At 37.4% G+C, this 15086-nt stretch overlaps 1 protein-coding gene across 15 annotated transcripts in view; it reads right to left on the bottom strand.

Annotated features, from left to right (window-relative positions):
* The window catches only part of KDM6A (lysine demethylase 6A), a 151929-nt gene that overhangs the window by 102665 nt on the left and 34178 nt on the right, over nucleotides 1-15086 (bottom strand). For all 15 annotated transcript variants that reach the window (XR_004238548.1, XR_004238551.1, XR_004238550.1 and 12 more), the window contains exons 3-4: nucleotides 14769-14877; nucleotides 2855-2904 (exon numbers count right to left, since the gene is read on the bottom strand). Coding sequence is in view for 7 of the 15 variants with exons in the window: in XM_032100976.1 (XP_031956867.1) it covers nucleotides 2855-2904; nucleotides 14769-14877 (159 nt within the window). In the remaining 8 variants the exon portion in view is untranslated. The remainder of the gene's footprint in view (nucleotides 1-2854; nucleotides 2905-14768; nucleotides 14878-15086) is intronic.

Genomic DNA, 15086 nt, shown 5'->3' with positions numbered 1-15086 from the left:
ATGCTTATTATAACAGCAACAAAACAACCAATGCATCAAATTCTGACAGAAAACAACCTGGTTGTTTCAGACCAGACTATCAGAAAAATATACAAAAATTCAGACCATCAGAAAAATGTATGGGGGAAAAAAAACAATGTAAAATGCTTTTTTCATGAAAGGAAATACAGACTGAGTACCATGAAACGAACAATGCATGAAAATAATGCTCAATTACCGACCCCATGCAACTCTAAAAATCCAAAGTAGCAGAGAGTAAAAATACTTTTCAAAAGGAGGCAAAACTACACTCAAAGCAATCTGAAAACTCTCACAATTCTTCTGGAAATTCTCTCTTTAAAAAACAAAGCCCATAGAGGACACTTATTTCAACCATGTAAAGTTGCACTGCATGACAGTTTGTAATTTCAGATACATTGCCCAAGTTTATAAGGCTGTTCCTGTCTGACTTCAGACCTGCCTTACATAATAACCTTCATGTGATTCAGCACTCTCCAGCTTCCCAGATCTCGCACACAGCTCACAAATACCACCCTTCCTTCACACCCTTCTCTCTCTTCCTTTCTTTACCATCACAAATTCCAACAACTTAACTGATGACATCCTGACCTGTAAAAACTAAAAAAAAAATTAAAATTAAAAAAAAACTTCTTTAAAATTCCACAACAGTAAAATAAGGAAATGAGACTGGGGTTTTTTTGCCATCTGTATCATTTTGGGAAAAAAAAAAAACAAAAAACCCACAAAGTAGAACAAAACAGCATAAAAGTGTGGCCAAAAATACACCATAAACTTACCATTCTTGACTAAATGGTTTCTTACAGATACAAGGCATTAAGGATGACAAGAAACAATAAATCCTCTCAGTTGGAGGGAGGAGGGGAAACAACTTTCTCTAGACCCAATCCAGGCAACTTCCCACTGCCAGCTCCAGAATAGCTTCATCATCCATTAATAAGATGAAATATGATTCACCTGTGATTTTTACCACTTTCAGTAAAAAAGTTATTAGCTGAAAAAGGGGTTTGGACTCTTTCAAGCTCTTTTTCATGAATATCAAAATTAATAAAACCTCATAAGTTTATAGGAAAAGAACCACTTTGGACTACACATTTTTAAGGAAGCTCACAGTGATATCTTTCCCAGGGGAGGCCAACCTGGAGAAAAAACACTGGGTTTTGGTTTCTTTTTGTTGTTGCTGTTGGGTTGAATTTTTAATTTGTATAAGTGAAAATGTTCTTTTGTCAGCTGCAAACAATGCCCTCATGTTTGCAACTGGAACAGTTTGAAATAATCTCTGCATGGGAAAATTTTGGAGACATATACAAGAAACAGGTGTGTTAAAATATCACACATTGTATACAAACAAATTTTATTGCCATCAGTGCTTGAAATAAAACTGCAAAATAGTCAAGAGTTTATATTTGTTTTAATTGCAGATAATATTCTGAGCTACACTGAACAACCTACATCTATAGAAATATATATAATCATTTACATTCCACCCTGAACTCTCTGAAAATGCAGGGGAAATAACTTAGTAATCACATACCACTTATTTTAATAATGAGCCATTGGAATAAAAACTAGAAAAAATAATTCCAGTCATAAACTATTCTGACATGCTTAATGTGAAAGAGTACAAACAACAGAAACTATTACAATCGATTTTTAATTAATGATCGATTTCAACACTTATTTACAGCAACCTTTAAAGCAGCTCTCCAAGAGCACGTAAGAAGAACAGATTAATATTTTTATTGTTGTAATTTTAAAACTGCAGGGGTTACTTCTGGAAAAACTCCTTCAACTCCAAAATGGCTCCGTGAAAAATGGCACTTGCATAACTCCTGCTGGAGCAGGGGCTTTACAAGACAACACCAAAATTTCCCCTAGGATCCTCCAGCTGGAGCTCTCCTTTACCTGCTATAAAACACTTAACTCCAGTTCACTCTTCCACCCTTAATTTACCCTGCCTTTCTCCCCATCCTGTGCCCAAATGGGAGAAGCTGCCACAGCCTTTTTCAGAACGTTCTTACAGTCCACATAAATGAAAAGAACACACAAAGTGATGTTTCTCTAATGCCATCCACATGTGGTACCAACACCTCCTCATGAGCCCTCCCTGTATACGAAACACACATTTATCCACTCTTTTAAGGAAAACAGCTGCTTAGGACCACACAAGTATCTAATGTATTACATGCTTTCCTGCACCTCTCTCTCAATCAGGAGCTTCAAATTATTTCATGTGACAATATACCAATGCTGACTATTTCTGACAATGCCATTTTATGAATTTTTTGAATTTTATTCACCTGAAGTCATGATACCTCTACTTACAGACACAATACCTCTACTTCCAGACAAGACAGCTACACTAACAGGATCTGTTCCTATCTGACGTAGGAATGTTATTTAAAATACTGAAAAGGACTTTAAACAATTTGGTGTCTGTGGAAACAAAAAAGCAACCTGAGAACATTTTCCCCATTCCCAGTCCAATGCCTGCGCAGCAGCTTTCAGGTGATTCTGATGCTCTCCATACACACATCCAAATATCTGTGCTGCATAAAAAAACCCTGAAGTAATGGATAATAATGGCAAAAAAAATAATTTAAAACTTGTCAGCTTAATTGAGCTGCCTTTTCAACACGATGTGAAGATTTACTTTCAATGAAATTTATAATGAATTGTACATGTAAGTGAACATTTACATTAAGACTCAATTAATATGCCAAAAAGTAATTGCAGCTACCCCAAACTTACATTGAACAGAATCTACTTTAAAAATTGAACATTTACAGTGACACATTCAAAAAAAAAAAAAAAAAAAGAAAGAGCAAATACAGACCTTCCAGTAGTCAGATTGTAAACTGTAGTACCTCTGGTATGCAGATAATGCTGTAGGAAAGAAAAATGAATGTTCAATTTGTTTTGTTTCATTTTCTTTGAAGAAAAAGATAGAAATCCTTAAGAGTCAGAATACACAACATTAAAATGATAAATGGTTTAATAAAAGCAACACTGCCATGATAAGTACACTGTTGTGGCCAATGCATTCCTTAAAATTATAATTTTGTTTTATGAAATGTCAATGAAAAAGAATATTTATTATTAATCTTACAAATGTAAATCAAGCAATATTTTAAAGAAAACCTATAACAAAGAAATAATTTGAAATTTTGGGATTTTCATCCTGGACAAAGCTGTTGTAAGATTTAAAAATTTAATCATGTAGCTCATTTACCACGCTCCCTGATGCCCTGTATTTTCTGAAGAACTGGTGAGGAGGGACATACAAAGAGAAATCAATTTCACATGGCCTTTCATTCTGAGAAACAAAAGCAAGCAGAAAAAAATAAAAGCTTACATTTTATTCAACAGCCACAGCCAAGACTAACCTGGAAATCAGTGCTAAGCACAGCTCTGTTCAGTGGAATATCAACTCTACTTAGCAACCAATTTCTCAAATCACTATTCCTGTATCCCACTTTCTCACTAAAAATTCTGGTTGATTCATCTTGCCCTTGGGCTAGCAGGCCACCTCGGACTACAACAGAGACTTTGCTTTTTTCTAAGAACACAGCACTAGGAACCATCAAAAATGAAGCATTTCAAGTAAAGATTCACTGCAGTAACACCAAGATACTGATTTTTCAAGTGTTTGCTCCCTAAGATTTAAGAATGGAAAACACACAACTTGTGGAAACCAAACAACAGAAGAAGGCAACTCCTGCTTTGAAAAACCATAAGCACTAAACAGATTAAGACATAGGAACAACGTGTACTTTATGTGCAGGTTCATTTCCTGCAAGCACCACGGATAAACAATGTCCATAAATGCTATCACCCTTCAATGCCTGTCTTGCATATTAATTTCTGTAACTTGACAGAAATTCTTGTGCTTAAGTGAAATAAGAACAACATACAGGTAATGATAAAGGCACAGAGCCCTTGCACTCATCTGTCTATGAAGACTCAACCTTTATTTGTGAACAGGCACACACGGATCCAAGCCCATGAGGTTCCCCTCCCCACTAAAATGCTTGTGAGGCAAATTTCTAATTTTGATGCTCTAAACTGTGATTTATTTAGATGCCCATATTAGAAAAATTACCTTAGAAGAACACTCATTGACCACACACTGTTAACATGCAATCTGTTTAAATGCTTACATGCAACTCAGACAAATAAAATTACTTAAAAATCCATTCTAAGTCTTTCACAATAAAGAATACACTTCCTTCTCCACCCCTCCCTCCCCCCCCAAAAACCCTGAAACAAACTGAAGGATATGACTTCAGTCTAACAATTTAAACTGAAGAATATTAAAACTAAGCATATTTTAGTCACATTCTGTAATTATGTTTTAAAAGACGCTCACAATAACACAAAATAACCTCCTACTCCATCCCCCCCCCCAAGTCCTTCTAGATCCAACTTTTCCCAGGCATCATTAATAATGATTCCTTTTTGTTGAAAAGTTATCTTCTGAACATGGTAATGACTTTGCTTTCCCCAACAGGAACATGCACACGCACTATGGAAGTTTTGTAATGCATCACATCACACTTAAATAAAAGGATTTTTTTTCTTTTTACTCAAGCAATACCTATCCCAATTTTAAGGGTTAAAGTGCATTTCAAATACTCAGGTCAACAGTACCATATTATGCAAGATTTAAGAAACTGAGAACTTCTTGTAAACTATTATTTTTTTTAAAAAAGGAACTACTGCAGTCAATTATACAGGGGATATGGATAAAAAGATGAAAGGAACATTAAATAAAATGCTGAAAATTTATATGAAGAAAGTAAAAGGGAGAACATTTTCACTGTAGCTGTTAAAAAATATAGGAAGTGCCCACATGAGCATATTCATTAAAAAGGAGAGGTGGAACATGCTTCCCTGTAGCAGTTAAGGCACTGCTAATAAGTTTATACAATGTCAACAGTATTAAAAAAATACATAAATAAACAGAAGACCTTAAAAAGAAAGAACAGGAAAAAAGAAAGCAAGAATAAACTTGCCCTGAAAAATTCTAACACATCCTTTTAACATAGGGAAGTTATTACAGAATGGAGCCTTTGCTCCATGATATTCCACCAGTTTTCCTTTATGAAACAGGATGTTTGGCTATGATTTTCTTTTCTAACTCTTCCATTCTTCAATAAAGTTTAGCAACTTCCCACAGGAACAGCTGAAGTGATTGCTTCAATGTGCCAAGCCCAGTTACAATTAAAAGCAAGCACATGGGAAGCATGGACTGCTGAAGCCTATTTGTGTTTACATGGTAAGAAGATAAGGCCTCTGCTCTAAGGAGCCACGTTACTCTTCAGAGGAAGAAAGAGGACACTTCAGTCTTCCTCAGTGTCCTCAGTGCCCAATCTTTCTTGTGGGTTCAGAAACCCCCAGGGATATAGCCTGTTCTAGGTAACAGCATCCTCTTTCTACCTCTTGCAGATAAAATGCTAAAATTCCCCGTGTTCTGCTGAAAACACGTAGAGATGAAACATGGAGGGTTCCCTTAAACCAGAGCTAAATGTCCCTTTCCTCCTCAGGTAAGCCAGACAACTAAAAAGTGTTACTATGCACAAGTTCAGTATTATCAAGTGCCGAACTTACAGTAAGTTACCTGTGAAACCCGATTTCAGCCCTTTTTACAACGACATTAAACACCTACATTAAACATGTGCTCCACGAGCACTCAAGTTCTGCTAAAAAGGATTAAAAGAACGGAAAAACAGAAAAAAAGGATTAAAGAAAATTGGGTTCTTTGCCAGAGCCCACATGAAACACCCCTAATCAAGCATATCCCTAAGAAGAATCTTGCATATAAGATGCCAGAAATCAAATTATGAAAGCAAGATTTTTTAAAAACTGAACCAACCTAGCTGTAAAGCAAAACATGAACCATAAATTTTGAACCCTATCATATTTCACAGTCCCTGAGTGAGTCACCAATAAGTAGATTTCATCCTAAATTCTATGGTGTAGATATTAGTACCTTATCTAAAATGTGTACTGTGGAACTACTAGCAACTTCTGCCTTAAATTAACTTTGTATCTAGAGGAAGTAAGTATAAATCCCTCAAAATGCAAACTTTATTTTAAAATAAGAAAAAAAGAGCAACTGAATCTGCAGAGACTCAAGAATTTTACACAAGTCCCTATCTGTAACACATGGTGTGCTTTGTCAGTGTTATGATTCTAACTGCAGGATGATACTCCCCGGTTTATTAAAAAGAAAAAAAATCCCAGTTACTTGGGTTATACAGTACATTACCAGTATTAAAAAAAAAAACCAAAACAACCAAACCAAGAACAAACAAAAATGAACAACAACAAAAAAATCCCAACACTAAAGGCTGCAATATCATTTTGCACCTTTACTTTTCATCCTGGACTGGTCATTCCAAAGTGAGACAATTTTTGTCACAAAAAGATTCTATCAACTACTGCCCCTCTTTCAACATAGGGTCAACTCTCATTTTTACAGATACAAGTGAATTACCCCATTTTAGTTATGATGTCCTTTTTGAACATTGTGAAATGAGTGCTCTGAAATCACTCTTAGGCACAGCAGGATTCTGCAGACAATCTTTTGATTAGGAACTTACTATTGAGCTTTTTCAATCTGCAAGTTTGCCACTGAAATTCTTACACATATGGAATTGTACAAAGACAATTAAGGACATAAAAACTTCTTTTTTCCTTGCATGTGAAACACTCATGAGCATCCAGAAAATGCAAGTCTAGACTCAAAGAACAGGACTGAGTGTCAACAGCAGGACAATGCCTCTTGCTTCACTATCAACTATATTTTGTAGTCAACCACAGAAAACTCCTAAAACCACATTCTAAAACAACACTGGACAAGAGACTCGAGAAGTACTGAAAGAAGTATTCAGTTACCTATTTCCATCCTTCTGTCCATTATTCCATTTCTTACTGTATCAGTTTACACTCTTGCTATGAACACCTCTCTCCAAAACCTGGCCATGTATATTATTTTCCTAACAGGTAACCCTTGTGATCACGTTCTTGAAACCCCTGTGAGAGTGGCAGATGCAGCATTTACTGTCCTCCCCAGAGGAGGGGACATGTATACCCCAAAGCTATACATGGCTTTTCAAATCAATCACCATCGGCTGTATTGCTCGATGAAAATAAAATGTTTACCTGAAATAGCTCTGAAAATTACCTGAAAAGCAAAACACCGCCTTTCTAAAAAAATTGCAACCATTGAACAGTAAGAATCCTCCTCAGCTCAGGCTCACTTCAGAATCCTCAGGCACCTAGTGCAGAGATGACCCTCAATGAGTTCACACTCTGGAGTCCACTGGTTTCCTCTTTTAAGTTTTCAGTCACCCAGAACTACCCACTTTGTAATATGAATGCTTACTTTAACCCTGACAGCCTTTATAATGTGCCCCCTAAGAGTCTGCCTTCCTCTCCTACTTTCATAGGATCAAGGGACATGTCGGAATCAGGACATGGATGACACTTACTCCTTATTTCCCTTTGTTTAAGATTTCTTCATATCATATAGAGAATAAAACCCAAATCTGACATAATTATCACATATGTGGTTTCAGGATTTTTTTTTTTTTTTAATCTACTTAGTTTCATAAGATAGTGGCAAAACTTAATTGTTTCAGTAGTAAGGTAAGACAATCTTTCTTTGTATTCAGAATCTAAACACGTGACCTAAACAAACAAGCAAGGTGACAATGGAGAGGAAAAATGTCTAGACCGAGTGACAACCACCCACTTGTCATCTTTAGCACATTTCATCACAAATCATGCAGTTACAGAGGATGGCTTTTATGATCGACTCTAACCTTAAAACTTACAGGCCTTCAAAAGTGATGCAAACATGGAGCAGTTTGAGTATTTTAGTGATTGAGCAAGAAGAAAGTGAACTACATACTAACACCATCTAGTGGCACCTTGCAAGGCTAAATGTGACTAACACAAATTTTTGGCTTGCTGAACTTAGAAACAGTAAGCATTAATTTGATGACATACCCTGAAAAGAAAACTTTAATACAAACCAAAGTTCCATATTGTTCTGTGTCAGTATGTGTTTTCTTAAACACAATTATTTTTAATTTAATTTTTAAACAAGCACTAATATTTCTTAGTGCTTAGCTGATGTGAAACTAATAGTAAAATAGAAAATTAGCTGAAGAACTGCGCAAGGGAAGCCTGGAAAGAGCACATCTGCTGATTTAAATGTGACTGCTTCCAGGAAAAAAATAAATCTTCATTAAACACCTAAGAGATATATGCAGGTTGCAGAAACAACTCATATATAGTGCAGGTTTTAGCCACCATGGTGTTTTAACCCAGTAAGATGAAAAGTGCTCTGCCATAAAATGAAAGACATCAAAAGGTGAGAAAATTCCAAGGTTGAGCCAATAGAATTGACTTTGCTGGGTAAACACCGGCTGGATGGCCAGGCTCAGAGAGTGGTGGGAAATGGAATTACATCCAGCTCGTGGCCGGTCACCAGGGGTGTTCCCCAGAGCTCAGTCTGGGGGTCACTCCTGTTTGTCACAACCTGGACAAGGGCAACGAGGGCTGAGGTTCAAAAGGCCAAGTGCCAGGTCCTGCACTTGGGTCACAACAACTCCCCCACCAGGCTGGGGGAAGGGGGGCTGGAAAGTGACTGGCGGAAAAGGCTCTGGAGTGCTGGTCACCAGCTGGATGAACATGAGCCAAGTGTGCCCAGGGGGGCAGGAAGGCAAATGCCACCTGGCTTGTATCAGCAATACTGTGGCCAGCAGGACCAGGGATGTGATTGTCCTCCTGTACTGGGCACTGGTGAGGCCACACTTTGAAACCTGTGCCAGTTTGGGGCCCCTCACGACAAGCAGGACACTGAGATGCTGGAGCGTGTTCAGAGATGGACAACAGAGCTGGGGAAGGATCTGGAGCACAGATCTGATGAGGAGCACCTGAGGGAACTGGGGGTGTTTAGCCTGGAAAAAAAGGGGCTTGGGGACCTCACTGCCTTCTACAAACCACCTGGAAGGAGGCTGTCCCCCGGGTGGGTGTTGATCGGTCTCTACTTCCAAGTAACAAGTCTTGACAGGACAAGACAAAGTGGCCTCAAGCTGCACCAGGGGAGGTACAGATTGGCTATTTGGAATATTTTCTTCATGACAGGGTTGTCAGACATCAGCACAGGCTGCCCAGGGAAATGCTGGAGTCACCATTCCTGGAAGTATTTAAAAGACATGTAGATGTGATGCAGGGGGACACGGTGCAGTGGTGGCCTTGGCAGTGCTATGGTAATGGTTGGACTGGGTGATCTTAAAGGCCTTCTCCAACTTCCATGATTCTACGATTCTGTAATAACAAAAAAAATGTCATGGAAGTGAAACTAGCAAAATGCCACTCAGGTCTTCTGTTTTAAGGCCTCAGGCAGATGCTGCTCTCTGTTTCCTCCAGAGATTTGTACTGAAAGTACCAAAGAGACAATCAAAGAAGCCTGAAGCATGTCTTCCTTTTAACACAGAATGAAGACTGACACACAAAAGCAACACAGGCATATATTTAAGAAAGAAAAATCATCAAATAGTCCTCTAAGAAATTCTATTAACAATTCCACATCCTCATCTGGAAATACAATGCAGCAGCAAAGTGGTGTGAAGCCCACTGTCCCATAAAGTATTAAATGTGAAAGATATACAAGAGTTTGACAAGACGTTTAGTTATAGAAATCCTTTACACGTTGAACTCTATGAAGATCTTAAAATATTGAGAATCAGTGAAGAAACCAAATGGATTCTCATCAAGCTCAAAAATCCTTCCAAGAGCATATTCCACTAAAGGACTTTTAACAATTGTTTATTTAGAACACTGTCCAGAGTGAAAATTTTCAGAAAATCAGTCAAAAACATGGCCCAGGTATATTTTATAATAGAACTGTCTACTGCTAACCCCTACTCCACATGCACACAATTTATAAAGAACATTTTAAAGTTCTAAGCTCCCTTCTTTCTACAGAAATTTCACATAATGGTTTAAACCACCTGAAATTAAATCACCCAATATTTATCTCATCTTCAGGATTCTGTTAAACAGCTCTAAATAGAAGCAACTCAAATTCTACCAGTTATTACCAGTTACAAACAACAAAATAAAAAACCTTAAACCTAAATATCTCATTTATTTGAAACACAGTCATTTCTTCCTTGACTCATTCGAGCTATTTAATTTATTCTAGTTCTCCAGGACTCATCAGTAGGACAAGACAGCCTGGCAGGAATCAGCACAATTCTGTCCATGCTGGGAAATTTTCCCTTGTATTTTATAAAATTATTCTTACTACCCTGCACCTCAGAGCACAGCACATGAAAATGCTTCCCACTGACAATACTTCCTTTCAAATTCCTGAAAGATGTTAACCACCACAGAGAAATTCCCTGCAAAGCTGGAATTCTAAGTAAAAAGCAACACATATACATTGTTGAATTTGGGAGTTTCCCGCAACCAAACAACTTTACAAAAGAACAGTCAAAACCAGTTTAAATTTTGGGTTTAGGTTGCATCATAATGAAAGAGCTGCTCAATAAACATTCTGTATTTCTTTTCAGTATTGTTTTAAATTTTAGCTTAACAATTGCTAAAAAAATGCCCCTGAACTAACAAACACTATCTCATAAATGACTTAAAATGTTTTTGTATTAGTGTTTATGACAAAGCAGTCACTATCTATAATCAAAATAAGTACTGCTAAAACTGTTCTGACATAGAACATTTAAAACTGAGACTACCACTTGAGTACAACAGTAAGAATTATTTGATTGCATTATTGTGTTTTAGTAACTGTGGCACAAATAATTGCATGTTTTTCTCAAATCATTCATTCATTAACTGCATTTTCTACTTCCAGGAATTTTGCTTAGAGAACAGCACTTCAAGGAGACGAATGATTAAAGCACATCTTCATTTGTGCCACTGTGAGCTGTCCTCCAAGTCACAAACTGAACACGGTCAATGCATGTGACCCTTCTGCAAAATAAAGATCCCTAAGGAAAACACAGATGATGTCAATCCACGAGCTCATTAAACAGCCGTCAATTAGAACTCAAGTCAACTAGAATCCAAACCTTAAAACATCACTATCTGCACTCCGTACTGCTTATGGAAACCAGTCAGTCATGAAATAAAAAATAATCTCCAACTACCAATGGAGCATCAGTTTCCTTCAAGACCAGAGCACAATAATTTGGTATAAAACCCATCTGTCCCAAGGAATTCAGTAGCAAACAAAATTCACAGGTTCACACCAGGGAGTCCTAGCTGGATTCAGAATGCTCCCAGAATCCAAAGGCCCCCATGACAACCCATCAAACTCCTCCAGCAAAACCCGAGGCTGAGGTTTCACATTCTGGGGCAACTGCACTGCATTTTTGTGCCGGGTTATTTTGCAGTTGGATCAGTTCCCCACACAGCTGCAGGCTCAGCTGCGCCAGCACAAAGCAGCCCACAAACAAGGGGGTGCCACTCGGGGCACACCCAGGGAACAAAAGGTTTGGGAACCTCCAAAACAATCCAATAGCTGAGGAATAGCTGCCTTATCAAAAAAGAAAGGAGGAAGAATCAGAAAAGAGTTAAGAAAATGGTACTGAGGAAATGAAATAGTTTTCACTAGGAGGAGTCAATGTTCCCATTTTGGGAAATCCTGAAGGCAAATTCTGACCAGTCACAATCAAGACAATGAAAGCTGAGCACAGAACCCACCCTGAACATACATGCTAAGCTGAAACCAACCCATCTGCAATCTTGGTGGTATCTGAATATAAGTCAGCGTCCCACTGGATTCAAAATCTGTAAAAAGGCTGATCCCTTGCGTAGGACCTTCTCCTAACAGCAGAAGTGTGCTGATAATACAACTCCATTCCATGGCTGCAGAGAAGACCCTTTAGCTATCAACAGCAAATCAAACTTACTGCATTTTGGGAAAATTGCAACCTGCAGAGCAGCTTCAGGTCTTTTAAAGGCTAGCAGCAGCACTGATACTCCCGTCTAAGCTCAGGTATAATACTGAGAAGAAAGAACCTCACCCAGCAATTTCTGAACTAAAAACTTTTCTTGGAGATAAGTAAGTCCTTTTAAGGAAGAAAAATAAAAGCATATTGATTTTGGAATTCTGCGGCTGCAAGTGACAGAAAATATAATGCACTTCAAGCGAAATTACAAGATTTAACAGGTTTCATTAAAAAAAACCAAAGTTATATAGACATCAGCTTACTGCACATTCAAAGGTAGCCTGTCCCTCACTGATACCCTGTGAGTATATGCAGCAAGGGCAGGATTAGCACCAATAATGTGAGTTTCAATGATGCAACCCATCATGACTTTTTCTCAAGGTTCCTCTTATGGTGTATGCATCCTAATTCTCACAAAGAAATGACCTACAGTCATTTTTATTGTGTTCAGAAGAAGGTATTAGCTACATAAAAATAGTAACGCACAACAAATGCACCCAGGTGCATGATCCTTCACTGCCAATGTGTCTGTGAAAAAATGAGACAGATCTAAAGAGAAGAAACTACCAACATGAAACCCAGATCTCTATCATACCAGCATTGCTTCATCTTGACCACTGATCCCAGTTCTGCTCTGCACAAACTTCATTGCAAGCATTTTTAAACAAAGGAATTACCACTTCTGCCTTTATAAAAGACACTTCATATATGCATTATATACAAAGGTGTACACATTTATTGAGGATATTTAATTAAGTAACAAGCTTCCAAGGAAAAAATCATGGAACATCATACATGCTGCTATATTGTGGTATTTTATTAATTATATCCAATTCATTAAACACACTGACTTCTCCATAACTTTGTCCATGACTAACTTCAGACTACACAGATTTATGGTTCTGAAGATCGCGCTCCTTCAGCATTTTATACTTCTGGAGCTTCAGGACTTAAAAACTGGGTAAAATATACATTATTGACATCAAAACATTCTGAACTCCCTTTACTTTTCTGTTCTAAATCATGTAAAATTTAACTGTAATGCAATTAGAATGTATGATAATTTAAGTAACAAAATTTGTATCATGTAATGAAATTTACTTTTACTTTATAATGGAACACAAGCATTCTACTTCTTTCAAATAACATCAGTAAATTAGTTATAGAACACCTATGACTTTCTGCATTGAGGGTAGTAGTTTTACAGTCTTTGGTACTCGAGTTCAAAAACTGTAGTTAACAGGAACATATGTCCCTCAGTTAATAAAAAAAACCCCTTTAACCTCCCTTTTTACATCAACTAAAATTCCTCCAGTATTTTTAATTACTACTATACTTTGAAAATACAGATACATCTTTTGTTTTTAATACTCCGTAACTAACGAAGCTTTTTGTCTTCTTGAGGCTTCTTGTACGACTGAGATGTGACATTAAATAGCATCTGAGAAAGCATTAAGTACTTTAATTCAGATCTTTAATGGCTAAATGTTTCTTCTCACATTGTTGTGCTAATGCTCTTTTACAGTTTTGGAGAACTGATATTTTCAACCATCATTTGGATTTTTTATGCTTGTTTTTAAAACTACGTACAATAGCAAGCAGATGCCCCATCAGTAAACCCTGCCTCTGATCCACAGCAACACCTGGTCCTGTCACTCTTAACTGTTATCAACTCAAAAGAAGAGTTAATACAGTTCAGTCCATAATCCTGGGCTGGTTTTGCTAAGTAAAATATATCTAGAAAGTCATACTGCACACACATCACTCATACCTAGTTTTATTAGGTGTATCAGAAACAGTGGTTTAAGTTTTTCTGCAGAGCAGGTGGCAGAATTTTCTTAAAATAAAAACATAGGATCAGACTATTCTTCACTAAATTTTAGAGGCAGCATACTGCTGTGTTCCCTGCAGCTTTTCCCATGTCTCTGGATTTGGAAACACCAGTGGTTATATCAAACTAATTGGATGGGATGAGGTACAAGACAGATGCCTCCATCATCCAAACCCTTCTGAATTTAGAGACTGAATTTAGATACCTGCAAATTCCTCCTAAGCAGTATCAAATCTACATGTTTTTCACTTTAGAAATGAAGGTCCCAGAAACCCAAACTCACACTGTTTAATGTCAGACACAGAACCAGTGGACCCACAGACAAACTGCTATGAAACAGCCCACAGCCAGCCTGAGTCACCAAGCAGTGCTTCTGGAACTACTCTCAGTTATAACTCATCTCCCTGTTTCTGCATCCCAAGGAAATTGTAATCCAGTATCTTTGTGTGTTTGGAAAAAGGCGTGGGGTGGGAGTACACATTTTGAGGGTGAGAGTGTTGTTTATTTCTCTACACAAACAGAACTGCATTCATGTTAAAACTAAAAAGCAACAACAATGAAAAAAGACATCCCATGGGAAAAAAAGTAAATATTCTGACCTGTTCTACCCAGCTCTCACCAACATCCCACGATCACTGAAAGGAAGGCAGCCATCAGACACTGGGCCTGCCAGCCAACTTCATATTCACACCAGAACCAGAAAAATTTTGGTTTGGTTTTTTTCATTAAAAAAAAAAAAGAACAAGAAGTAAGAGTACAGTTGTTTTTGTAAAGACATCTCCACTCTCAATTCTTTTATGGGCTCTGAAAGGCAGTACAAACCAAGTAAACAGTGACTTAGCCCAATGTTTTTCATTCTGTTGTGTCACCTACACCAAAGAACAATCCCCCAAAGACATTTATCAAATAAAAGAAATAAAAATTTTTACCTTTTGGATAATCTTCCAATAAGAGGTTGAAGTGACCTAACTGACAAAAGAAATCAGACTCGACCTTTCCTTCAGCTTTCAAAATTAGCGATTCATAGCAGCGAACAGCCTGGGAAAAAGAAATAAAGGTTTTCAAAATTCTGTATTTTACTAAAGCAAATAACACATTTTCTGAGAAATAATGAAGTATCATTAGCTTGCAAGACAAGAGGTCTACAAACACTCTCGATAACAAAGTCAGCATCACTTTTCAAAAGAAAAGAAATGTAATATTTAAGACAGAACAGATTTGGAAGCTCACTGATTCTAATGCAAATT

This window comes from Corvus moneduloides, chromosome 2, assembly GCF_009650955.1.
Source record: "Corvus moneduloides isolate bCorMon1 chromosome 2, bCorMon1.pri, whole genome shotgun sequence".
Classification (NCBI taxonomy): Eukaryota; Metazoa; Chordata; class Aves; order Passeriformes; family Corvidae; genus Corvus; species Corvus moneduloides.
The sequence above is the reverse complement of the archived record's forward strand: the minus strand, read 5'-3'. Positions and strand labels throughout refer to the sequence as shown.